General features: G+C 47.9%; 2 protein-coding genes across 4 annotated transcripts in view; both read left to right on the forward strand.

The window, feature by feature from the left end:
* The first annotated feature begins 155 nt into the window (after positions 1-155).
* Positions 156-22,931, forward strand: mertka (c-mer proto-oncogene tyrosine kinase a). Of its 2 annotated transcripts, none has more exons than XM_067236716.1 (19): positions 156-382; positions 1,586-1,943; positions 2,103-2,203; positions 2,293-2,463; positions 7,123-7,209; positions 7,466-7,581; positions 9,412-9,601; positions 10,150-10,295; positions 15,369-15,504; positions 15,793-15,943; positions 16,412-16,500; positions 16,619-16,714; positions 18,751-18,831; positions 18,964-19,056; positions 19,367-19,485; positions 19,678-19,787; positions 20,513-20,672; positions 21,359-21,495; positions 21,676-22,931. In XM_067236716.1, exons 1-19 carry the CDS (start codon positions 304-306, stop codon positions 22,127-22,129), a joined length of 2,874 nt encoding a protein of 957 aa, XP_067092817.1. In that variant the 5' UTR covers positions 156-303; the 3' UTR covers positions 22,130-22,931. The 2 variants fall into 2 exon arrangements, with proteins under 2 accessions (XP_067092817.1, XP_067092816.1); XM_067236715.1 differs by having other exon boundaries at positions 1,568-1,943; positions 21,676-22,930.
* Positions 22,932-23,305: 374 nt separating this feature from the next.
* Positions 23,306-27,241, forward strand: part of tmem87b (transmembrane protein 87B) — a 10,418-nt gene continuing 6,482 nt past the window's right edge. For both annotated transcript variants that reach the window (XM_067236720.1, XM_067236719.1), the window contains exons 1-7: positions 23,306-23,502; positions 24,321-24,381; positions 24,484-24,575; positions 25,324-25,458; positions 25,783-25,836; positions 25,962-26,136; positions 26,531-26,592. In XM_067236720.1, the coding sequence (XP_067092821.1) occupies positions 23,350-23,502; positions 24,321-24,381; positions 24,484-24,575; positions 25,324-25,458; positions 25,783-25,836; positions 25,962-26,136; positions 26,531-26,592 (732 nt within the window). In that variant the 5' untranslated portion in view covers positions 23,306-23,349. The remainder of the gene's footprint in view (positions 23,503-24,320; positions 24,382-24,483; positions 24,576-25,323; positions 25,459-25,782; positions 25,837-25,961; positions 26,137-26,530; positions 26,593-27,241) is intronic.

Raw genomic sequence — 27,241 nt, forward strand, 5'->3', positions numbered from 1 at the left:
TCAATCCTGAAGTCCCGCCCTAAATGGGATCCCTCTCGTGACGTCAGTGGAATAGAAAAGTTTACCTTTTGCTCCAGAAAAACGTGATACATTTGCTTAAAGTCTCGTAACTGAAACTCGGGGGAGTTTTGAAAGTTTTGTTCGAAGTATTGTTGTGTTGAACAACAATGTTCGTTATTATTTGCGGCGTCGTGTCAGATTGCTCAGAATTTGTCAAGTAAACATAGTAGCCTAATTACTTTCAGTATTCTAGTGTTGGTCTTGGGTGTTAAAACACCGCACTTTTGTCTATAGGATTTACCAATGGCGAGGTTAAACTTAATGACAGTTTTCTTCTCAACAACAAACATTATTTCTGTGATTTTGGGAAATCTGGAGACTGGTAAGTAAATGTTTCTTGGATTTAGATCGTTCTTTACGCACTTCAATAGAGCTCGGGAGAACACTTAAATTTACATTTACTCATTTAGCAGATGCTTTTATCCAAAGCGACATCCAAGAGAGAGCTTTACAAAAGAGCATAGGTCACTGATCATAACAACGAGATAGCCCCAAAACATTGCGAGTAGCCAAACATGAAGCATACATTGTGAAAAGCAAATAAGTGCCAATGGGGAGAACCAGAAGAGCATGTAGTTAAACAAGTTACAAATTAAACAACATGAACCTCAAAAGTGCAAGAGTGTACCTGTAGAAAAAAGCAAGCAAGCAACAATAATATAATATAATTCACAGCGAGTACAAGAAGTTAAATCAGTTACAACTAACCACAAGAGCAAGACGTCCCTCAGTAAGAGTCAACACTTGCTTTGATACATTTCTTAAATGTGTTTCTTAAATTTCTTCCTGCGCTAGCATGTAGAGCTACGTGTTAAATATTATATCCCCTCTCTTTGATGAGAAACCCCAGATGGGATCCATTACGCTGGCTGGTATTTGCAGGCTACATTCGGGGGCGGGTTTGATGTGTTGCAATTCGGAGTTTAAAGGTCTGTTTTAATATACTCCTTAATCGTAACAATATAAACATCAATAACCACATGGTGATAGTCCTTTCAGGACAAACGCAGGGGCAATGCTGGTGGAACAGCTAGGAGGAGCAGAATGAGGATAAGAGGGGGTTAGAGTGGGAGGATGCAGGGATCGAAGCAGGGGAGGTAAAGAGAGAGAAGGTAGAGGATAGTATAAAAATAATGTCTTCTGACACCGTACATACAGGCTATTTCAAACACAAAGCTAAGAAGTTATTTATTTTCTCATCACACGCTTCACTGATATGGTGAAGGTTTTCCCGGGCTGTCAGCTTTGCCTCCTCGGGTTACAACTGGAAAAAAACACCAATTTGCATTCCAGATTCCTTCATAGATTCCAGCCCCCCCCCCCCCCCCCTCTCCGATGATCCGGTGTTCTGTCGATTTGCCCCACATTGTCAGATTTACTTACTATAGTGCAACACTATCCTATTACCTTGATCTGCGCAAGTGTAGTACGCTCTGGTAGGTCGATTTGTCAGGTAGGATCAAATGTGATATATACTCATACTCATATCGGTATTGTGTGATGGCAGCCTCCCTGTTGACTGCAGAGCATCATGCACATGGTCCGCATCCTGAGGGCCTGTTCCAGCCAAGGGGGAGCCAGGGCCAGCCTCCCCAGCCCACAGGCCTCCCAGAGCGGTCGATCGTCCCGGCTAGCGCCCCCCGGGTCCAGCTCAGCCCGGAGGACCTGCACAGGCTGCACTTCAAGCCCACGGTGGGCAGCCTGCATCTGTCCGAGGGCCACGAGGCCAAGTTCAACTGCTCCATCGACGTCCCCGATTCCAAGCTGGACCTGGCGGTGGTGTGGCTGAAGAACGGCCGCGAGCTGTCGGAGAACCTGCAGGTGGTCATCAACGAGCTGCAGACGGTCACTGGCGGGGTCATGACCCTGCTGTCCACAGTCAGGTGCGTCTGCAGCTGGGCCGTCTACAGCTGGACCGTCTGCAGCTGGGACACACACACTTCTGCTTTGGTCCTGTTTCCTAAAGGCCCTTCTCAGTTTTAAAAGTTTGTGTGTGTGTCTGCGTGTGTGTGTCTGTGTGTGTTTGTGTATGTGTGTTCCAGAATCACCAAAGTGCAGAGGGTTGATTCTGGAGAGTATCGCTGCATGCTCAGCGTCAGTGATGCGATCATAGAGTCTCAGCCAATCAGCATCGAGGTTGAAGGTAAGCTCACACATCACACACATCAACACTATTGGATGGCCGTCGATCTGTCATAGGGCACGGAGATTGAGCAGTGTGTGTGTGTGTAGGTCTCCCGACGTTCATCAGGCACCCTGAAGACGTGAACGTGAGCAGGAACGTGGCCTTCAGGCTGTGGTGTGAGGCGGTGGGTCCTCCAGAGCCTGTGGAGATCCGCTGGCTACGCAACGGAGTACATGAGGGAGCCCTTCACTCCTCCCCCAGCCAGCTCAACGTGACAGGTACACACACACACGTACACACCACACACATACACACTCTCCACAAACACGTACGCACACACACACCACACACACGCACAGTACGCATGAACCTTCTACACACATACACACAAACAGAATTGCACTGTAACTTGAACTCTCAGTAGCATTGATGTCAGGGTTTTACATGGTGTCTTGTTGTCCTCTCTCACTGTCTCTGTTTCTCGGTCTACGTTCTCCCGTCTTCAGGTCTCCTGTCTACATTCTCCTGTATACGTTCTCCTGTATATGTTCTCCTGTATATGTTCTCCTGAATATGTTCTCCTGTAAATGTTCTCCTTTCTGAGTGTCCCTGTCTGAGTTGTCAATATTGCTCAAGGCTGAGTTCCCTATGCTGATACACTGTGTTTTCTGCTGATACAGGCTGTCTGGGTGTTCAAGGCTGAGGAGTTCATGTGCTGTGTCTCCCATGTGCTAGATGTGTCTGTCATCTCTAGAGGTGCCTGTCCATCTCTCTCTTTCTCCTCTGCCCTGTCTTCGGATCTGTCATTATTGCTCTCTTTAGCTATCTATATGATCTCTCTCTCTTTTTCTCTTTGTCAGACCTGTCAGTTCAGTCTGACCTCTGGTATTTAAGAGAACTGGATTGTTCAGTTGGGTTCAGGTTGAGTCAGGTGTCTAGATATAGATGCAGTGATCTGAAGTGTGACCCTACATTTCATTCCCTCTCTGGGAATTCCCTCATGCAACTTTCTTTCTTTCTCAGTTTCCAGTATTGCTAATTATTTCTCTAAGTTAGCTGCATGTGTAATAAAATCATGTTTGTGTTAGGAAGAAAGCTGTTTGTGTAACCCTGTGCCTGAAGGGAAGATGTGTTCTTGTGTGGGGTCATGTCTTCATCTAGCAGTGCCCTGACACAGGACATTCCTGTCTCAGTCATTACAGGGAACACAACTACAACAGGAGACTGGTGGGGTGGCTTAGAGGGGTGGGCTTAAAGGCACAGCAGGAGAGGTGCTTCTGGTGGGGCGGCTGGGAGGGGAGGGGTTAAATTCGAGAGAGCCGAGCTTGGGCCAAGCGTGTGCTGGGCAGGGAGCAGGGCTGTGCTGGGGCACACAAAGGCGGTTCAGGCTCCTAGCACAAAGGCTTCATTGACAGGCCAGCCCACCGCTCTGGGGAGGGAGGGGCCTGGCAGGCTGGCAGAGCCCCCTCTCCTCCGGACCCTGCGAGGCTGGGGCTGAGCAGCTTGACCCGGCCGTCTGTACACACACAGCTCTCTCAGCCTGCGCTGCCCTACATGGTACCAAGGCACACCTGGAGATTACAGGCCGGCAGTGACGGGATTAGGAAAATATCTGCATGCCCTGTGTCTTAATCCTGCTGTTGCAGCTGCAGGGTGGTCATTGGGAGAGCCAGTTCTGCCCATGTTGTGAATGAGAATGGCAGCCCACTCTGACCTCCTGGTCCAGCCCGGCCCCAAGAGCTGTCTCCATGCTTGGGCCCAGCAGCAGACAGGGAAGAATGCACCATGTAAACACTCTGTGTTACCGCCCTGAAAGCTGGAGCTGAGAGCAGGTGATGGAAATTAAAACATGCTGCAGTGATATGGAAAGGCAGGCTGGCCGGTGAAGAGGACGGAGGTTGGCCAAGCCAGGCCAGATAATTACACTGTACAAATCACAAGGCCAGACTGCCAGGGCTGGAGACTGGTCACACAACTGGAGTTACTGGAAATGTACGGACATCCTCTGTTCCCTACAGCTTGAATATCTTGTGTTGTTATATAGAATGCACCACTGCTGAAGTGAACTGTGGGTCAATGGCCGTGTGTTTCTGACCTCTGGACCTCTGTTTTTATCTGCCCACTCGAATGAGTGAAAGGAGTTGTGAGAGAAGTCTGTAAAACATCCTTCTCTCTACTCTCTCTCTCTCCCTCAGAGAGAAGAGAACATTTTGTTGGTATACTTCAAGCCATGCGGTGGCAACCTAAAATAGAGCTTAGGTTAGGTTGAGCCATATTTGGCTGGTTGCGGTATTGAGCAACGTTCTGTGTGACCGTAATCCAGCCTTCCACCAATCTCCAAGCAACCTAGTCCTCCTCTTCTCCTGAACACCCTCTCCTGTGTTGTGGGGGTAGGCTGCCTCCTCTCCCCCTCTCCTATGTTGTGGGGGTAGGGTTTTTGTTGTTAATAGCTGTAGAGGGGCTGGTGGTATTTACAATCTGCTTTGAAAGCTGAGCAAGATGGTAGGGGGTCTTTTAGAAAGGGAAAGAGTTGTGCTTTTTTCCCCAGACAAGAACACACAGCAGTTTGGTTTCTCAAGTTTCTTGCTAATATAACATTTTATACCAAGCACCTGTCACCGTCCAATCATATTCAAGTGAACATCCAGAGCTGCTCTGGCCTCAGTTCACAGCTGCCACTCACCATGAGCACCAGAGCTCACCATGACCACCATAGCTCACCCTTCCCTATTTTGCTGACTGCATCTGGAAGGTTCCTAGCTAGCTCGTCTGCATGGTGCATCTGGAAGGTTCCTAGCTAGCTCGTCTGCATGGTGCATCTGGAAGGTTCCTAGCTAGCTACTCTGCATGGTGCATCTGAAAGGGTCCTAGCTAGCTAGTCTGCATTTGGAAGGGTCCTACCTAACTAGTCTACATGTTGTGGGGGGTTTATGAATAGCCAGCAGGGACACCATGGAAACAAAGGGACATTATGGAGCTGTCATCTCAGTCCCCCCCCCTTCCTCCCCCTCCCTGTGCCAGGATGATACTGGCGTTGCGTAGGAGCACCCTGACTGCTCTACTGGCATGGCAGAACAATGTAGGGGGTTAAATATTGGATAAACAACCAAAACTAATTCCCCTATTGTTTAAAGGACGATGGGAAACTGAACAGTGTATTAGCATGAACCAAATAATGCCAATACCAATGGAATTACAGTTATTTGACTCTATGGGTTAAATCAGAGCAAGAATGGTCAAAGTAAGTTGAAATGAAATATATATTTAATAACATTGCAGATGAATTAAATCAATTACAAGGCAAACATGTCACAAAATGAAGGTTAACTCTATGCTACCATGATTATTGTAAACCAGAGAGACAACAAGAGGTGAGGAAGGAGGAGTACAAGGACAAGCCAGAGCTGAGGAGAAGATCTCAGGAGATCAAGAATCCACAGAACAATGCTTCACAATTCTCTTTATACCCAAGAACAACCAATCAGACCAAATCTTGACCCTTATCAACATATGACTAGCAATGCTACAGTAAGTTACACAATGGGGTGCGAGAGCCATCAAGTTGACACACTGGCAGGATGGGAACATCAAAATGTTGAATTGAACTGGCATTGAAAGAGCCCTTTTACATTTAGTCATTTAGCAGACTTTTACCCACTAATGATGAGTCATCTACTGTGGGAAGTTCTGTCATCGTGTTACCTGGTCTGACTACAGTGTCCCCCCCCCCCCTTCCTCCTCCTCCTCCGTAGCTGACAGACAACATTCTTCACAACTTAGCAGGACTGAACATTTTGACTTCATACCTACTTTGAGGAGGTGTCAGAGTGTGATAATGGTACTCTTAACCGTGAAGGGAGTCAGGTGGCTGAGCGGTTAGAGAATTGGGCGGTTAGAGAATTGTGCAAAATTACATTGTGTCCTTGGGCAAGGCATTTCACCCTACTTGCCTCGGGGGAATGTCCCTGTACTTACTGCAAGTCGCTCTGGATAAGAGCGTCTGCTAAATGACTAAATGTAAATGTAAGCTAGCTTTCACCCCCAGGATTTTGAGGAAGTGGAAAGAGAACATTAGGCCTCTTGCGATATTGATCTTGATTCTCGAGTCAGTACTGCCGACAGCTGAAGTGGTGGGAACAGAGAGGCCGTCTTGGTCACACATCGGACATGTGTTCTCCTGTGGTAGGATGTGTTGACTCCTATGGTAGGACTGCATGAGGAAGTGTCAGGCTTCACTGAGGCTTCTTCACCTCTGGGTCACACCACTGTTCAGGCCTCGGGTTTACCGTAATGCATCCTTTTTGCTCCTCCTGCATGTCTCCTACTCCCTTAGTGTGTCCCCTCTCCCTCGGTGTCTCCTACTCCCTCAGTGTGTCTCCTACTCCCTTAGTGTGTCACCTCTCCCTCGGTGTCTCCTACTCCCTCAGTGTGTCTCCTACTCCCTTAGTGTGTCACCTCTCCCTCGGTGTCTCCTACTCCCTCAGTGTGTCTCCTACTCCCTTAGTGTGTCACCTCTCCCTCGGTGTCTCCTACTCTCTCAGTGTGTCTCCTACTCTCTGTGTGTCTCCTACTCCCTCAGTGTCTCCTACTCCCTCAGTGTCTCCTACTCTCTGTGTGTCTCCTACTCCCTCAGTGTCTCCTACTCTCTGTGTGTCTCCTACTCCCTCAGTGTCTGCTACTCTCAGTGTGTCTCCTACTCCCTCAGTGTGTCTCCTACTCTCTGTGTGTCTCCTACTCCCTCAGTGTCTCCTACTCCCTCAGTGTGTCTTCTACTCTCTCTGTGTGTCTCCTACTTCCTCAGTGTGTCTCCTACTTCCTCAGTGTGTCTCCTACTCCCTCAGTGTGTCTTGGTTTGCGTTCTCTCCTGTTCAGTGTCTCTCCCCCAGTAGGCCAGTCTTGCTGTCCTGTGTGTAACCTTCCCTTGTATGTCTCTGCAGGAGTGGACCAATTCACCCAGTTCAGCTGTGAGGCACACAACCAGAAGGGCGTCAGTACCTCCAAAGAAGCAACCATCAACATAAAAGGTAATGCTGTTTTTATATATTAATGTTGCAATATAGTTCTGTGTTGCTTTTAATATACACATACATACAAATGCAAACACGTACACCAATGAGAATTGACTGTGAAGCATCTGTGCAGGTCTAAGAAGAGACAACAAACTGGCCACAAACTCTGAATGTATGCCAATGTTTTGTCTTACTGTGTGTGGTATTTGACGGTGTGTGTGGTATTTGAGGGTGTGAGTGGTGTCTGATGGTGTGTGTGTGTGTTTCCTAGTTCTTCCAGCTCCTGTCTCCGAGGTGACAGTGCTAGAGAGGCAGTCTAGCAAGCTGGTCCTGAGCTGGACCCCTGGCCATGATGGCTTCTCCCCCCTCATCTCCTGCCACATCAAGGTAGGACCATCCTACCGGTTCCTACGCAACCGGTAGGAATCGGACCGGATTAGAACGCAAATTTCGGTTACAAATTTCAGTTCCACTTAATGTGTCGAATGAAATATTTTCCCTCTGTCGCTCCGAAACGGACGTAAAAATATCACACTTTCTCTGTAGTCTACCGTTAGCTAGCTACCGTAAGGCTACTTTTAAAATGCCATATTTTCCCTCACCAAAACTGACTTAAAAGCATATTAACCATTCACTGTACGTGATCGCTCGCTAGTAAATATATTACACTTGCTCCTCTAGTCTATCATTAGCTAGCTAGCTTTTAGTGCATTTAAAATGCCCACAGCGAAGCGCAACAAATGTTTCAAAACGATTACGTGCAAAGGGGGAAGCACGTCAAATTTATTGACACATGCGGCTACACACTAGCCTGGTCCTAACCAGACTCTCGTACATTTCACTTGTACAGAGGGTCTGGGATCGCTCCATTGACAAGCGTTAACTTCCTTGAAGGCGGGTACTCTGTTGAAGTTTAAAACTATTGGATCTGCCCAGAGCCATTCTGGATCTGCCATAACCAATCGCTAGTGTTCGCCTTAGCCAACTCCTTCACCACTAACGCAGCGAAAATCAAACTTCAAAATCAAACTTTTCCCGAACCACGTGGGGAGGAGGGCCACAACAATCATGGCCACCAACAAAACTCAGCAAAGATTGTTCTTGCTCCGGCTTTAACTTGCTCTGGATAAGAGCGTCTGCTAAATGACTAAATGTTTAACTTATGGATATTCGGCAGCGTTGCCACAATGGACCGAATGGCTTTGCTCACATCTTTCTCTCTTACTGAACTACAACTCAAACTAGCGCACGACAGCAACATCATCGTTCTCAGCCACTGCCTCTGTTCGCTGATTGGACAACCAAAAATGTGGTTAGCAAAAACCGACCTAGTATGAAAATTCTTTGCTATTACAGAAGCAAAATGAAAATTGAACGGAAGTATGTAGGAGGGCAGAGTCAGGCTAGCGACACGGGATACTTCTTAAAGCAGAGGGATGCACCGTGTTCGACAGCTTGCGGACATCAGTCCCTGGTCCCAGTGACAGCGGGACCAGTCCGACTGCTAGCAATTTTGTGAACATTAATGATCAGGACGATGATGATAAGTCAGGAGAAGTGTCGTATCTTGTCAGAGAAGGCAAATATGGATTTTTTTTGTCAAAAGAACTGCTAAAGTTTGAAGCTGGTTTAGTTAGCATACAAACTCAACATTTATTTTGTTGTTACTTTGTTAATAGTGTAACTATTATTTATTGTTAAATTTCTTGTAGTTGTGTGTTAGGTGACTTAGGTTTACTTATTATATATTTAAGTACTTAAAAAAAACAAAAAAACATTAATAATGTACATTTTCAGTTTTTCAAGAATCGGTTTAGGAATCGGAATCATACCGGTTTGGCATTGGAATCATAAAAGTCCAAACGATACCCCCCTAGGCTTATTAGTGAGCTTTTTGTAAAGAATTGAAAAAAGGTTGCACCATGACGATTATTTGCATTCACACAAATGCTCTCAAATATATTTTGAGGTCGCACAATTGTCTGTGATGCAGTTTCTTTTTTACATATGTCCTATTTTATGCAGTCACCATACATGCTGCATGTCTTCTGCAACAGCATCAACCCCAGTTTTAGGTTCATCAATGTATAAAACTGCTTTGTGTATCTGATAACCCACACTCTCCCTCCCAGTGTGAAAAGCAGAGCTGTGTGTGTTTGTAGAGTGGGGGAGGAGTGTGTGTGAAGGGAGGAGACTGACAGGTGTGTCTTGCTCCAGGTGAGGGAGGTGAGCAGCAGGAGAGGGGAGGTGACCGCCACCAGAGTGGTCAACGCCAGCGTCCCTCCCTTCCAGTGGACCGTCTCCGGCCTGGCGGCCATGACACGCTACAACATGAGCGTCTCCTGTAGCAACCAGGTGGGGGTGTCGCCCCCCAGCCCCTGGGTCCAGAGCAACACCACCGAGGGAGGTGGGTAGGAGGATGTGGGGATGGAGGGTGGGAGGCATGGAAGTTTGGAGGGAGGGATGAAAGGATGGAGGGATGAGGGGCCTGAGAGAGGGATGGAGGGATGCACACAAATCCCATTCAGCCCTGTGTTTCTGACCAGTGTAAAACCCCTTCTCGAGTCATTTCCCAAATGGGTTGTTGTTGACAGCGTCCTGGCCCCTCCCCCCTCTTCAGTCTTCCTGCGTGGCCCCTGAGGAAGCTGGGAGCTCCAGGAACAGGGCGGGGCTTCCTTCCTGGGGAGCTACCACAGAGAGATGGGGTGGGGGGGGGGGGTTATTTATGTCCTCGGAATTTGACATTCACTCTTGCCAGAAACTCCAGTGTGCGGAGAAATTAGCCTAGTTGACCATAGTGTGACATCCGTTGCTTCATCCCTGATAAAGACCGTTTCTGACATGATTAGTTACTATCAGACATTTACATTGTGCTTCTGTACTACTGTGTTGTTGTAAGTTAATCACAGCTGAGTGTGACGTTTGCCCCCGCCTCCCTGTCCTGTGATGTCACAGTGCCGTCGGTGTTCCCTGGGAATGTGTCGCTGCAGCTGAATGAGTCGGTCCTCGTGGTCCGCTGGCGGCCGCCTCCCGCAGACAAGATCAATGGCATCCTGACAGGATATGATGTCATCGTCAGCCGCGGTCTGGTGGTCGACAAGGTGAGCTGACAGGACTCTCCCTTAGAACCACACAGGGTCAGTTAGGAACACACAAGGTCAGTTAGGAACACACAAGGTAAGTTAGAAACGCACAGGGTCATCTAGAAACGCACAAGGTCAGTTAGAACCACACAAGGTCAGTTAGAACCACACAAGGTCAGTTAGAACCACACAGGGTCAGTTAGGACCACACAGGGTTCCTGCTAGGACCACACAGGGTCAGTTAGAACCACACAGGATCAGTTAGAACCACACAGGGTTCCTGCTAGGACCACATAGGGTCAGTTATAACCACACAGGGGTCCTGCTAGGACCACACAGGGTCAGTTAGAACTGCAGACTAAAGTTCCTCTTTCAGTGAAACCTCCAGCCTCATCTTCTAAGCACACTCTTGCATACTGTACAGAGAGTATGAAACTACGGCCGTGTGTGGATTCTCTAAAACAGCCCTTCCTTGTACGGAATAGAGAAGAAAACAGGTGGTAGAGCTTGCAACACACAGCACTTTCATACTGTCAACACTTGAGGCCCAATTAAGGCTGATCTCATGATGACTGGGCTGGTGTTGGTCAGACTCCTTTCTCTACTGTTCCTCCATCAGCAGAGGTCAACTTCCTCTTCTCTTGTTTTCTTCTAAGACACACTTCCCCTCGTAATGCTATGACAGGTGACTGGAGCTCTGCCTGGGTATTTTTAGTAGCAGATATTTAAACCACAGAGGCTTTCATCCAAAGTGAAATGGAACAGATCATTATGGTTTTATGAGGGCTGTCAGCTGGTTCCACACCTGAGCAGAGTTCATTTTCTCACGGCTGAACTGCCTGGCGGATCTTGTAAATATCAACTAGATCTGACCTTTGGTCTTTTGATACTATCTCCCAGCAGTTAATGACATTGAGCAGGACATGTCTTGCAGGTTTGTAAGTATAGACAGGAGACTACAGATCTGTGGTGAATATCAGGGATGCACCGAAGTTTTGGCCAAAAATTGAATTTTCATTTAGGCCGAAAGAGAGGTAAAAAATATGAGCCCAAAATATATGCCGCGCATAAATGCTCAGATTTCACTCTCATTCGATCTAGCCATTATCACTGAAGTAAAGTCATTTTCAGGATGGATATTGACAGATATTCCTTATTAGTTTTCCTGACGTCCGCCAACAGCTTTTAACAGCAGGGACCGTTAAAGTATTAAGTTGTTTCATTAAAATTTCAATAGCTTTTTGGTCATTTGACCTAACCTCAAGACTATTTCCCAACTATCCGAATTATCCTTATATAATGCACTCCCATTGGATTGTACATTTTAATCTCAGGTGATTTTACATAAATATTTCAAACAAGGGTGATCATGTCAGTGGTGTGGAAATACTTCTGATAAGGACATCAAATTTGCAATCTGTACTGTTGGTTCAGAAGAAATTTTTTTTGGGGGGGGGGGTACGGTGAGGGGTATGGTGCTGATTAATATGTCTTATACGTAATAATACAAAAATACTTTTAAAATAGGTAAGTTTTGGTTTTTGGCCAAGTGTATCCTGAACTTTCGTTTTCAGCCCAAAATTTTCATTTTGGTGCATCCCTACTGAACACCTGTGTTGTGCTATAGCAATGCTACTGAACAGAACACTTATTAGGCTGATCCGGTGGAATGAGGCTCTTGGGTTTCTAGACCTGGTGCTGTGTGTGTACTGGTGCTGTGTCTGTACTGGTGCTGTGTCTGTACTGGTGCTGTGTGTGTACTGGTGCTGTGTCTGTACTGGTGCTGTGTTTGTACTGGTGCTGTGTGTGTACTGGTGCTGTGTCTGTACTGGTGCTGTGTGTGTACTGGTGCTGTGTGTGTACTGGTGCTGTGTGTGTACTGGTGCTGTGTCTGTACTGGTGCTGTGTGTGTACTGGTGCTGTGTTTGTACTGGTGCTGTGTGTGTACTGGTGCTGTGTCTGTACTGGTGCTGTGTGTGTACTGGTGCTGTGTGTGTACTGGTGCTGTGTCTGTACTGGTTCTGTGTGTGTACTGGTGCTGTGTGTGTACTGGTGCTGTGTCTGTACTGGTGCTGTGTCTGTACTGGTGATGTGTGTGTGTGTGTGTAGTGGTGCTGTGTTTGTACTGGTGCTGTGTGTCTGTACTGGTGCTGTGTCTGTACTGGTGCTGTGTCTGTACTGGTGCTGTGTCTGTACTGGTTCTGTGTGTGTACTGGTGCTGTGTCTATACTGGTGCTGTGTGGCTGTACTGGTGCTGTGTGTTTGTACTTGTGCTGTGTCTGTACTGGTGATGTGTGTGTGTGTGTAGTGGTGCTGTGTCTGTACTGGTGCTGTGTGTGAAGTGGTGCTGTGTGTGTGTACTGGTGCTGTGTGTGTGTGTGTACTGGTGCTGTGTCTATACTGGTGCTGTGTCTGTACTGGTGATGTGTGTGTGTACTGGTGATGTGTGTCTATACTGGTGCTGTGTCATTACTGGTGCTGTGTCTGTACTGGTGCTGTGTGTCTGTACTGGTGCTGTGTCTGTACTGGTGCTGTGTGTCTGTACTGGTGGTGCAGGCCAGTCATCTTTCCTGGATGGAAAGATGACTCCTGTTGTGTGTGTGTGTGACTGACGGGTCATGTCTTTCCTAGTGAACCCAGGATAGCTGGCCCAACTCTACGCTGCTCTCTGGCACAATGGTGCTTCCTCCACTTCCTGTCTGTGTGGCGGTAACAGGAAGCTGATGCCGTGAAACATGGATGTGTGTTTTGTCTGTTTTGAGCAGTGTGCAGCTCTGAGTCATGGAGGAGTGAATGGAATGACTACACAATAGAACACATAACTGTGTCAGCTGCGTCACCACACACACACAAAGGCTTAAAAGAACAACTGCAGCAGGGACTGAAGGTCATATGTGTCTGGCCTGGTTCTGGTATGCGCAAGGTCAGCTATCGTAGCCTCCCTGCAAGCTGATAAAGCCAGCAGCTGGACCGTACTGACACACCTCAGCATGATGACTCCCAGGCCGGGCGGACCTCTCGGCAGGCCTAATCACCCTGTGTTCCTCTCATGCGCCCGCGTGCTCAAAATACCCAAACCACACAAACATCCCATAACTCTGCTTATTCAGATATTATTGAGTGTTCAAATGTTTTCTAGAAGCAAAATATTTCTTGTTGACTTTAGGATGCACATTTAAAGAATGACATCACCAGTTACTGGTGTGGATGTGTCATAATATTCCATTAATCATATTCCGTTCCTCCGAACATGTGGGAGGATAAATGAGGAGGAAGGGAGAGAGAGGGTAGGAAGGGAGAGTAAGTGAGAGGGGGATGGGGAGACAGAGAGAGGTCATGGGGTAAATATACTATAAATGTACATGAATATGCTTTGGTGTATTGAATTGATAGGAAGAAAAAAAGATGTATTAAAGGAACAGTAAAACCATGTTCATTACTTGTGTGTGTGTGTGTGTGTGTGTGTGTGCAGTAAAGACCTCACCTGTGGGAGGTAGTTGATTAATCACAGAAGGTACTGCTGGAGGAAATGACAGGCTCTAGTGGGGGGACATGCCCTCAGGTATAGAGAGGGGGAGACAGGCCCTCAGGTATAGAGAGGGGGAGACAGGGGGGAGACAGGCCCTCAGGTATAGAGAGGGGGAGACAGGCCCTCAGGTATAGAGAGGGGGAGACAGGGGGGAGACAGGCCCTCGGGTATAGAGAGGGGGAGACAGGCCCTCAGGTATAGAGAGGGGGAGACAGGCCCCTCAGGTATAGAGAGGGGGAGACAGGCCCTCAGGTATAGAGAGGGGGAGACATGCCCTCAGGTATAAAGAGGGGGAGACAGGCCCTCAGGTATAGAGAGGGGGAGACAGGCCCTCAGGTATAGAGAGGGGGAGACAGGCCCTCAGGTATAGAGAGGGGGAGACAGGCCCTCAGGTATAGAGAGGGGGAGACAGGGGGGAGACAGGCCCTCAGGTATAGAGAGGGGGAGACAGGGGGGAGACAGGCCCTCAGGTATAGAAAGGGGGAGACAGGGGGGAGACAGGCCTCTCAGGTATAGAGAGGGGGAGACAGGCCCTCAGGTATAGAGAGGGGGAGACAGGCCCCTCAGGTATAGAAGGGGGAGACAGGGGGGAGACAGGCCCTCAGGTATAGAAGGGGGAGACAGGGGGGAGACAGGCCCTCAGGTATAGAGAGGGGGAGACAGGCCCTCAGGTATAGAGAGGGGGAGACAGGCCATCAGGTATAGAGAGGGGGAGACAGGGGGGAGACAGGCCCCTCAGGTATAGAGAGGGGGAGACAGGGGGGAGACAGGCCCTCAGGTATAGAGAGGGGGAGACAGGCCCCTCAGGTATAGAGAGGGGGAGACAAGCCCTCAGGTATAGAGAGGGGGAGACAAGCCCTCAGGTATAGAGAGGGGGAGACAGGGGGGAGACAGGCCCTCAGGTATAGAGAGGGGGAGACAGGCCCTCAAGTATAGAAGGAGGAGAAGAGGAATACTGAGGGGATCATTGCTTCCTTCGGGGGGAGGGGGGCTATAACACATCTTGTTTGTTTATCACTCTAACTGTTGACTCTAACCACTCATTATTTGCAGTAGTGAAGCTGCCTAGAAATTGCTGCTGCCTGCTAATACATCAAGAAGCACCCTTGAGAAAGAGACACACACACACACACCTAGAACAGCCTGTCCTCAGTGCTCCGTCAGCACAAGACCAGTCAGAGAGGAACTCAACAAGCTGCCATGCAGGGTTGAGCAACGCTGGGTTTCTCCTGTCATATGACCCACCTCCACACACACACACACACACACACACACACACACACACACACACACACACACACACACACACACACACACACACACACATATATACATACACACAAAGACACCGCTGCCAGGCAGGAGAAACCACATTCTTCCCATCTCATCAGAGATTTTCTGCTGCGTTCTGTGTTCTGGAACTGTGGACAGGTGTGGGTATCTCAGATCTGGAGGACATATCAAAAGCACCTTGATAACTTTAGGATATTTTTCATGGATATTACAAATATGATATGTGGTGTGTGAGTACATGAATGCCCCTGTGTGTGTGTGTGCTCCAGATCCACAGCTACAGCACGTCTGCCTCCCTGGTCCTCCAGGTGTTTAACAGCAGCTACAGCGTCCAGGTGGCCGCCTGCACACAGGCTGGCCAGGGCATGCTCAGCCCCCCCACCTCCATCTACGTCCCGGAGAGCAGTGAGTACAGCACACACACATACTACGCACGCACACAGAAAGACAACCAGCAGACTACAGTGAGTGGATGTTTCCTGTGTTTTTATGTGATGGTGTGTAAGAATGATACCATGTGTTTGTATGTGACAGTGTGTAAGAATGATACGCTGTGTTTTGAGCAGGCTGATAACACTGACCACAGCTAACCTCCTGTCTACACGCAACACATGATCATGATTAGCCAGTCAAGCATCTGTGCCCTTGATTACATCAGACGTGTGTGTGTGTGTGTGTTGTCCTCCGCTGCAGGATGGGTCCCTCCCCCCTCAGCCAGACCGGACCCCCAGGCCTCTGGCTGGTTCTCTGTCCTGCTCGGGTTGGGGATGAGCGTGTGCCTGCTCCTGCTGCTGCTCTGGGCCTTCATCTGCCTGCGCCGCCATCTCCAGGACACACGCTTCGGGTATGACGGACACACCTCCGGTTAGGGGGTGGGGTGGGGGTCTGTTTTCCTCACCGGAGGCCCATCTGGCTTACAGCTGGTGCAGCTGTAAGTGACTGTGTGTGTCCGGATGCTCAGTTCATTAAGCAGAGGAGCTGCTGTCTGACGTGCAGCTACAGCACACACAGCTGAGACAGCAGTCCTCTCTTCCTCCTCTCCTTTTCTTCTCCTCTCCTCTCCTGCCCTCCTCTCATCTCCTTTCCCTGCCTCCTGGAGTCCATTAACAAGCCTCTGACTCAGTTCCTCCTCTCCTGAGACAGATAATTGTGTCATGGACATGATGGACTGCTATTTAACCCTGCGAGCTGCCCTGCTGCCTGTGAGAAACGGCTCAGCTGAACAACTGTAAACATGTGAAGGACTCCCTCTGTAGTGAGTCTTTAACGTGTAGCGCTCTCTAACGCTGCCCCTCTCTGGCGCCCCCTGCAGGAAGCTGTTTGGCAGTGCAGAGAAGCTGCAGCCCGTGGTCCAGTACAGACCCCAGAGATCCTACAACCGCTCAGACATCGAGATCACACGTATGACCTCTCCTCAACCCTGCTGGACACACAGCCGAGAGTCTGGATCACTTCACCCGGCTGCTCCAGGCATATGATAACGTGTAATTGTTTGTGTGTGTGTGTGTCCCCTCTCCAGTTGCCAACCTGGGGGTGAGTGGTGAGCTGCAGGCTAAGCTTCAGGATGTGATGGTCCTGAGGACTCTGCTGACCATAGGGAAGGTCCTGGGAGAAGGTAATACCACAAACCAGTTCGTCCACTAGTCTGTCTCCCTACCTGAACATAGGGGCTTGACCCATCTGCTACATCTGAAAATAGTAGCTCTTTTCACCCTTGTTAAAAATGTGTTTGTCGTATTCATTTTTTTATGTTTTTCTTCTGGTGCATTGTTGTTTGTCATTTAACTTTGACTGTCACAGGACTCTTAAACAGACCTTAGTCTCAAAAGCTCAACAGTTACAACAAAGGTTGAAAAGTTCACTATATACAGTTAGGTCCATAAGTATTTGGACATTGACACAATTTTCATCATTTTGGCTCTGTATACCACCACAATGGATTTGAAATGAAACAATCAAGATGTGCTTTAAGTGCAGACTTTCAGCTTTAATTTCAGGGTATTTACATCCAAATCAGGTGAACGGTGTAGGAATTACAATACATTTTATATGTGGCCCCCCCCTTTTTAAGGGACCAAAAGTAATTGGACAATTGGCTGCTCAGCTGTTCCATGGCCAGGTGTATGTTATTCCCTCATAAAGGGAGTTCGTTATTTCATTGAAAAGGAGCAGATAAAAGGTCTAGAGTTCATTTCAAGTATGGTATTTGTGTTTGGAATCTGTTGCTGTCAACTCTCAATATGAAGTCCAAAGAGCTGTCACCATCAGTGAAGCAAGCCATCGTTAGGCTGAAAAATCAAAACAAAACTATCAGAGAGATAGCAAAAACATTAGGTGTGGCCAAATCAACTGTTTGGTACATTCTTAAAAAGAAAGAACGCACTGCTGAGCTCAGCAACACCAAAAGACCCGGAAGACCACGGAAAACAACTGTGGTGGATGACAGAAGAATTATTTCCCTGGTGAAGAAAAACCCCTTCACAACAGTTGGCCAGATCAAGAACACTCTCCAGGAGGTAGGCGTATCTGTGTCAAAGTCAACAATTAAGAGAAGACTTCACCAGAGTAAATACAGAGGGTTCACCACAAGATGTAAACCATTGGTGAGTCTCAAAAACAGGAAGACCAGATTAGAGTTTGCCAAAAAACATCTAAAAGAGCCTGTACAGTTCTGGAACAACATCCTATGGACAGATGAGACCAAGATCAACTTGTACCAGAATGATGGGAAGAGATGAGTATGGAGAAGGGAAGGAACTGCTCATGATCCAAAGCATACCACCTCATCAGTGAAGCATGGTGGAGGTAGTGTTATGGCGTGGGCATGTATGGATGCCAATGGAACTGGTTCCCTTGTATTTATCGATGATGTGACTGCTGACAAAAGCAGTAGGATGAATTCTGAAGTGTTTCAGGCAATATTATCTGCTCAGATTCAGCCAAATGCTTCAGAACTCAGGACGGTGCTTCAAAGTGCAGATGGACAATGACCCGAAGCATACTGCGAAAGCAACCAAAGAGTTTTTTAAGGCAAAGAAGTGGAATGTTCTGCAATGGCCAAGTCAATCACCTGACCTAAATCCAATTGAGCATGCATTTCACTTGCTAAAGACAAAACTGAAGGGAAAATGCCCCAAGAACAAGCAGGAACTGAAGACAGTTGCAGTAGAGGCCTGGCAGAGCATCACCAGGGACGAAACCCAGCATCTGGTGATGTCTATGGGTTCCAGATTTCAGGCTGTCATTGACTGCAAAGGATTTGCAACCAAGTATTAAAAGTGACAATTAGATTTATGATTATGTTAGTTTGTCCAATTATTTTTGGTCCCTTAAAAAGGGGGGGGGGGGGGCACATATAAAATGTGTTGTAATTCCTACACCGTTCACCTGATTTGGATGTAAATACCCTGAAATTAAAGCTGAAAGTCTGCACTTAAAGCACACCTTGATTGTTTCATTTCAAATCCATTGTGGTGGTATACAGAGCCAAAATGATGAAAATTGTGTCAATGTCCAAATACTTATGGACCTAACTTTAGGTCCAAGGCTATGTAAAAGTTATCTATAATTGGTCCAACGTTATATAAAAGTGACCTTATAGGCCAACTGTTATGTGATCAAATGTGACATGAAGTTGCTGTTGTTGACCAGGTGAGTTTGGTTCGGTAGTGGAGGGGCGACTGAAACAAGAGGATGGATCCTCTGAGAAAGTGGCTGTGAAGACCATGAAATGTGAGGCTCCTCTGCTTCCAGCCCTCCAACACATTGTGCACACCTGTGATTCAAATCAAACATACCTCAGCAACTTTCAAATGTGTTTGATCAGTGTAGTTGACGCAGACGTGGTGTGTGCTGTCTCTCTAGTGGACAGCTTCTCTCAGAGGGAGATAGAGGAGTTTCTGAACGAGGCAGCCTGCATGAAGGACTTCCACCATCCCAACGTCATCAGGCTGCTGGGTGTGTATGACTGGGATCAGAACTGCATGTGAAAGGTCCAACATGTGTGTGTCCGGGTGTGTGTTCCTGATTATATCTGCTCAGGTGGGTTAGCACAGCGGATGTGTGTGGAGGGGGGCTGACTGCTGTGTTCCAGGTGTGTGTGTGGAGGGGACTGACTGTGCTGTGTTTCAGGTGTGTGTGTGTGGAGGGGACTTACTGCTGTGTTCCAGGTGTGTGTGTGTGTGTGTGTATGTGTGTGGAGGGGACTTACTGCTGTGTTCCAGGTGTGTGTGTATGTGTGTGGAGGGGACTGACTGCTGTGTTCCAGGTGTGTGTCTGGAGACGGGTCCAGCCCACTCCCCCAGGCCCATGGTCATCCTGCCCTACATGACCCACGGTGACCTGCACAGCTTCCTGCTGCGCTCACGCCTCAGGGACAGCCCACTGGTGAGACTGGAGACTCTCTATCTCCCTCTACCTCTCTCTCCCTTCCTCTCTCTACCTCTCCCTCTCTCCTCCCTCTCTCTCCCTCCCTCTTGTTCTTCGTCTCTCTCTCTCTTTGACTCTCATTTAGCAAATTCTGATGATGATTCTGATGATTGATGATGATGATGATGATGACTCTGTGTCCATCCTCAGTACCTACCCACACAGACGTTGCTCAAGTTCATGATTGACATCGCCATGGGGATGGAGTACCTCAGTGGGCGGAACTTCCTGCATCGTGACCTGGCTGCTCGCAACTGCATGTAGGCAGCTGAAACAAAACTGAATTATTATGTAAAGGCCTTTTACAAGCAGTGTCACATACTGTAACAGAAAGCAACGACAAGGCGGATTTTAACTGACTTATTGATCTGCAGCTATACCCATCACCAGTGAGCTATACCCGTCACCAGTGAGCTATACCCGTCACCAGTGAGATATACCCGTCACCAGTGAGATATACCCATCACCAGTGAGCTATACCCGTCACCAGTGAGCTATACCCGTCACCAGTGAGCTATACCCGTCACCAGTGAGCTATGCCCATCACTAGTGAGCTATACCCATCACCAGTGAGCTATACCCGTCACCAGTGAGCTATGCCCATCACTAGTGAGCTATACCCGTCACCAGTGAGCTATACCCGTCGCCAGTGAGCTATACCCGTCGCCAGTGAGCTATACCCGTCGCCAGTGAGCTATACCCGTCACCAGTGAGCTATACCCATCACTAGTGAGCTATACCCATCACCAGTGAGCTATACCCATCACCAGTGAGCTATACCCATCACCAGTGAGCTATACCCATCACCAGTGAGCTATACCCATCACCAGTGAGCTATACCCATCACCAGTGAGCTATACCCATCACCAGTGAGCTATACCCATCACTAGTGAGCTATACCCATCACTAGTGAGCTATACCCATCACTAGTGAGCTATACCTATGCCTTGTTTTGACTGCCCCCTCCTCCCTGCGGTGTGTTCAGGCTGCGTGATGACATGACGGTGTGCGTGGCGGACTTCGGCCTGTCCAAGAAGATCTACAGCGGGGACTACTACCGCCAGGGCCGCGTTGCCAAGATGCCCGTCAAGTGGATCGCCGTTGAGAGCCTTGCTGACAGAGTGTTCACGGTCAAGAGCGACGTGGTAACGACCCTCCCAGTTTGTCCTGGGTAACCTGGTCTACCTGGATGAGTGTGTGTACACCTGCATGAGAGAGCGTTTACCTAGATGAGAGTGTTTACCTAGATAAGAGCGTTTACCTGGATGAGTGTGTGTCTGGTGTTTACCTGGATGTGAGAGTGTCTACCTTGTGCATCACAGACTGTAGTGTTGGGTTTGCTAAACTACCAGATAGTCTTTAACATGCTTCTCACCTCAGTAAATCTGGCATCCAGTAAACACCCCACCTCTACAGCAGGACACATGTAGACAGGGCAGACGTTTAAGAGGAGGGGAAGCTGTACCATAGATGAACAACAATGTGTTCTGTTAGCACATGCAATTTTTTTCACGACATACAGGGGGGATATTAATCTTAACATTCAATCTCTTGATTTGCAGGTACATGCTTTATCACTGAGCCCTTTAAGAGGAGGTGAAGTTTTAATGTAGCTAGGAGATGTCTGAGCTGATAAATGAGACGTGGGTACTTCACACCGTGTCTGGAATATACAGATTTCTCCTTGGGTCTGACCACCGAAATACTGTAGAACGATGCACTTCTGATCTTAGATTTTCAGCTTTTTCCAATTTGCTCTATTTTAATGTTGCTTTGTAGAAAGAATGAAATGATTACTAAAGAAGTGTGATTGTGTCCCTGTGTGTGTCAGTGGGCGTTTGGCGTGACCATGTGGGAGATCGCTACGCGGGGCATGACCCCATACCCGGGGGTTCAAAACCACGAGATCTACGACTACCTGCTGGAGGGCCAGAGACTCAAGCAGCCCGCAGACTGCCTGGACGAGCTGTGAGTCCTGCTGGGTGGGGTTGTAGTGTCTGTCTGTGTGTGTGCGCATGTGTGTGACGGGGATCGGAGGCTATAATGTGGGCGTGCACGAGTGTGTGTGTGTGAGGAGAATGTTGGGAGGATGTTTCGGTTCCATCAGTACAGACCAACCAGGACCCCCGTGTGTGTGTGTCCCTGCAGGTATGAGATCATGTACAGCTGCTGGAGGTCCGACCCTCTGGACCGGCCCCCCTTCACCCAGGTCCGGGAGAGGCTGGAGAAGCTGACCGAGAGGCTTCCGGAAGCTTCCAGCAAGGAGGACATCATCTACATCAACACCTCCTTCCCTGAGGAGGAGCCCCAGGCTGCAGAGGAGACACGTCTAGACACACCCCTCTTTAGCTCCTCCCCCTCCTGCAGCCACCAGGCCCCAGACTGCTCGCTGGTCAGGGTCGATATCCATGAGAGCCAGGGGGAGGAGGAGGACGACCGCTATGTTGTGGTCATGTCCTCCACAGACCCCACCAGGAGAACAGCCACCCCTGTGGACACGCCCCTACTGTCGAGTGATGTCTCGGGTCTGGCCAATGGGGAAGCAGCTGGGGAGTGCTGTGGGGCGGATCAGAACTCGGGCGAGACAACACTGCTGCTCTGACTGTCAGACTGATGTCACCTTGATGACCGACTGATGATACTTTGACGACTGAAGGATATTGACAGAATTTAATTCAACCTCAAACTAGGAGTTGAAGCTTAATTCCCAATGGTCTGCAGTACTTGCCCCTGTTTGCTATTGCCTACATACACCTATCATGGTAACCCCTCAGTTCAACGTGTGCAAAAGTATTTTTTTTGTCTCTTATTGCTCCAATGAATAAGCTTTGCTGAAGAAGGAAGTTGGTCTCCAGCAAGCAATGCTAAAGACTGTGAAACTAAAGTCAGTGTAAACTTTTCCAGCAAATACTTGACACTATCATCAGTGTGGATAAATATTTTAATGGAACTATGCACATTTTTTACATTTGAAATGGAACTGTACATATAAAGTGTGTATAATGTATAGTAAGAATTTGTATATATGGCAGTATTGGTGTATGCTGGTGATTCAGCTGACTTAACTGTGTTAGTTTACTTGTCAATAAGTTAAACATTGACCAACGAGTTTAATAATTTAGATATTTGCATGATTTTTTTCATGATGGAATAAACATTTTGATGTATTCAAAGGTGCATTCTAATTACTCTTCTAATACCCTCTGCCAGTAGAGTCGGTGTGTAGCCAGGTTCGCGGTTTTCCCGCACAGTTGAGCTATTTGGAGCAAAAAAATTGCTATTTGGAAAATGCAGTCGCAGGAAGAGTATACAGAGCCGCGGTGTTGTCAGAGTGAAATGTACAGAAATGTATGTTATTCTACGTCTTTTACACAGTAATATCACAATACTCTTCCACGGAATAAACCATAGATTGGGGTAGCTCTGCTTGTAACATCAGAAGACTGAATTTTTTTTGCACACGCTCGCTTACAGATATGCACAGGGCACATCGCAGCGCATCTCATTGGTTATCACATAGCCTAACTGAGAACACATTAAGTTCTCAACGTGTTTTTTGTGGCTATTTTCATAAAGAGCCGCGACTGCAAAAATATTTCGTATATTTTGAGATTGTGAACAAATAAAAAACAAAAATGGGATGGGGAAAACACGGACTTATTTTCATTCCTTTTGGGCGCGTTTTGGGTTGTCATTGGGCTGGAGATGTTCTTGGACTTGCAAACCCTGCGCAGGTATGTGACGTCGCTTGGGCTCAGGTGAGCTTGTTCCTGGCAGGCTATCAGAGGCGGTAAGCCACACATCTGCACAGCACGTAAGAACATGGCTGTCCGTGACAAGATGCAGACGTGGTGCTGCAGTGTTGGCACACTGAGACCGTGGCTCATGCTTGTCTCTGGGATTTTACTCAGCGTTGAGAACCGGGGGGTCATGGCAGCCCCCGAGACCGGACAATGGAGTGTGACTATTGTCAATGTGAGTAACGTTTGTTCAGCTCCGGTCCAATGCAAGATCCAAAGCAATCTTCTATCCTCGCTAGTGCTAACTAACTGGCTAACAGTTAGCTATCTAGCTAGCATCTTCTGGAATAAAGCTAACACCCTGACAATGTTGTTAGTTAGCTAGCAGGCTAACGTTTTTGTTGTCAATCATAACGTAACGAACCCTTTGTCATCTTTATATTCGAGTATAGCTTGTCTACTCGACTATCTGTGCCAGTGACATGCTGACAATTCGAATAAAATGCAAGCAAGCAATCTTTGCTCCCTTGCTAGCAACTGGGTTGCAAACTGATTGTAGTTTCCTAGCACAAAGCCAGTCGCTGTACAGTACAGCTAGTCTAGTTAGTCAGCTAGGTTAGTTAAGACGTCGTGGATAACATGACTAAACCGCACTTCCTCTGTCACTGTCTATACTAGTATTGCTCCATCCTTACATACGATGTGATACCGAGATGCGAGGAAAATTCATGGTGTTTATTAACTTGTCAGCTTGACTAGCTAATAGGTGTTTCAGATTAGCATGGCAATGTTGTTGCAAAAGACCGGAACAAGGCAACTAAGAAGAGTCGTATTAAATATTAATTCAGCTAGCTGAAGTGCCCATTTTCCACAGAGGTAACTGCCATAGCCCTGTTCCATATCCTGTTGCTCAGTAAGGTGAGACAGGCAGACAGCAAGTTCTCAAAGAGACGGTTGTGTAGTGTGTACCGGTGAGAGATTGGACTACTAGACAGCCAGGCTTGTCTTGCCCTCTCAGCAGTGCCAATGTAAACACTCAGCTTCTCTCCACAGACCACAAAACCACTGCTGCTGAGAAAGTCCATGTACAAAGACACAGATGTCCAGTTGAAAGGTATTGCCATGCTGTAGACTTGAGGAGAAACACACTACTTGCTCACACCTCATGTCTCAGGAATCTTGCTTGTGCGTGCTAATTTTTATATTCTATTTCCAGTTGTGTCATTCAGCTGTCCAGAGAAGGTGACGTTTACCATTAAGTGGTATCTGAAGTTTTATCCTTGTCACAACGAATTCAACAACATAGAGGTTAGTAGAACACATATCTGATGTCACCCGTGGTTACCTTAAGGGTGTATAATGATTGTGGTGGTGGTAGCCTTCGTTTCCAGAGCCCTTTGTTACGAACACTATGCTTTGCCCTGAGGGAGGGGATGTTGCCATACACAGCAGCCATGATTGTCCTTCTATACAGCACACCTTTCCATTAAGAAGTCTGATTTTGCTGAAGCCGTCGTCACAATGTTTCCCCTACCATTATATTAGGGGGGCGTCCCGCCCCCCAACGGCATCCCCCGCCTCCCCCCCTCCTGGAAGGTCAAGTAAAAAATAAAAATAAAACTTTTTTATTTTTTATAGCGCCCGATCACAAAATAAGTCATTTAAGGTTACCTTTCCTATAAAACAGGTCTATAGCATGCTCTTTTATTAAACCAACTAAATGGCCTTATGTTATTCAGAGTGGTGAGGGAGTCGGGCTATTAATCAGAAGGTTGTTGGTTCGCTTCCCGGCCGTGCAAAATGACGTTGTGTCCTTGGGCAAGGCACTTCACCCTACTTGCCTCGGGGAGAATGTCCCTGTACTTACTGTAAGTCGCTCTGGATAAGAGCGTCTGCTAAATGTAAATGTATTTATCTTATTTACACAACGTCACGTCATTTCTGTCTCTACATGGTCGCCGCCCCCGCCGCCCCCCCCCCCCCCCCCCCCCGCCCTACCACCCCGCCCCCCAAAGCTGTAAACCTAGGGGAAACACTGCGTCATGTTGTGTTCCAGGAGATGTATGAGAGGACGCCCCTGAGCCGAGATGAGGGGCTGGACCCCAACCCCCTGGGGCAGGGAGAGGGCATCCTGCACATGCACCAGCCCCTCACCTGCAACAGCAGCCTGCGCTTCTTCCCCATGCTCAATGTAAGCACCACAACACAAACCTGTCTGCCTGTGATAAACCAACATCATCTGTCTGTCAGCATCACCTGTCTGTCAGCCTGGGATAACCCAGAATCACCCATCTGTCTGCCTTTGATAACCCAGCATCACCCGTCTGTCAGCCCTGTGCTAGCTATCTGTGTCTTGTTAGCCCTGTGCTAGCAATCTGTGTCTTGTCAGCCCTGTGCTAGCTATCTGTGTCTTGTCAGCCCTGTGCTAGCTATCTGTGTCTTGTTAGCCCTTTGCTAGCTATCTGTCTTGTCAGCCCTGTGCTAGCTTACTGTGTGTTGTGTGTGTTTGTTCCAGAAAGCCAAGGCTGAACCTCGTCCCTTAGTGCCACATGCGGAGGGGGCGGAACCGGTAGGAAACTGGGGGCGGGGGTGTAGCCTGCTGTGTCATATCAGATACTTCTCTAACGTGCTAGTCTGCTTGTGTTTGTGCTGTCCTGTTTGTGTGTTGTGTATTATTCATGATGTCTGTTCCAGGACCAGAACTACACCAGGTGGACAATGGAGGAGTACCAGCGTGGCTCCGCACCTCTGAGGAACGCCAGCCTGCCTGCCAAGAGTGACGTCATAGCAACCACCTGGAGGGAAGGGCCCTACCTGCTGGTGGTCAAGATCTCCTCCGATCGGCCCGCCGCCGGCTGGAACCTGACCGGTAGCAGCCCCACACAGCCTGCCTGGTTATCAAGGCTATCTATTGGTTATCCTTAGGGATCAATAAGGAGAATTGAATAGAATTTTAGGCTGTTTATCAGTGTTTATCTAGGTTTATTTATGAATTTACGTCGGAAACCAATACAGTGAATTGAATTATATATTAATTATGTTATACGTATGTATTGATGCTGTGTGAGCTAGATCCAAACGCAGGTTGAAATGTAGCGTCACATTCATATACTGTACGTACATACCAAGATGAAAGGGGGCTTTAATGTTCAACGCCTATCTACTGCTGTTTGATTTAGACGACAATTAAGACACTGGTACTATTTGCGGTTCACTGTCTAATGATATATTCTTCTGTCTGTCTCCTCTCTCTGGTGTCCCAGTGAGTGTGGTGATGAAGGGGTCTCACGGTTTCATCTCTGTCACTGAGTGGCCTCTCATGATCGTGAGTAAACCCCGTCTCTCTCTGTATAACGAACCAAACACACCTCTGCCATGTGGAGAGGCCAGATCAGGCGTCTCTCAACCAAGACGCTAACTTGGTCCTTAACATGACAACACAACATGGACTGGGACCTCACTGGTCGGACTGGGACCTCACTGGTCGGACTGGGACCTCACTGGTCGGACTGGGACCTCACTGGTCGGACTGGGACCTCACTGGTCTAACCAGGATCTAGCGTGTCTAATAGGGATCTCATTAGGACATTGTGTGAAACCACAGCCCTGATGCCAAATATTTAGACAGGAGACGTGTCACATACCTGAGTCTGTGCCTTTCAGAGGTGTTGTTTACTGTGGCTGACATTCACACACATACACACACCCACGTCCATACACACACCCACGTCCATACACACACACACACACACGTCCATACACACTTACCACTGTCAGGACCGTTCTATGGAACTACACCCTGGTAGGGCTGGGCAATATATATAAAAAAAAACTGCTATCCATATTGTCAAAATGTTTACCATATTCAATATATATCTCAATATGTTTGCATTTGCTTTTAAATAATAAAAAAAACTAGATTTTCTTTTGCCCCCATTAGAAAACAACAAAAACAATTTAGATAGAACAGCTAT

The sequence above is a fragment of the Osmerus mordax genome, chromosome 5 (genome assembly GCF_038355195.1).
Source record: "Osmerus mordax isolate fOsmMor3 chromosome 5, fOsmMor3.pri, whole genome shotgun sequence".
In the NCBI taxonomy this organism is placed as follows: Eukaryota; Metazoa; Chordata; class Actinopteri; order Osmeriformes; family Osmeridae; genus Osmerus; species Osmerus mordax.

Bases quoted from the DNA above. Each gene is read 5' to 3' on its own strand.
- mertka (XM_067236715.1), top strand. From the start codon at position 304: ATGGCGAGGTTAAACTTAATGACAGTTTTCTTCTCAACAACAAACATT. The intron at 15,505-15,792 runs GTGAGTACAGCA...CCTCCGCTGCAG, and splicing joins CATCTACGTCCCGGAGAGCA to GATGGGTCCCTCCCCCCTCA. The intron at 15,944-16,411 runs GTATGACGGACA...CGCCCCCTGCAG, and splicing joins CTCCAGGACACACGCTTCGG to GAAGCTGTTTGGCAGTGCAG.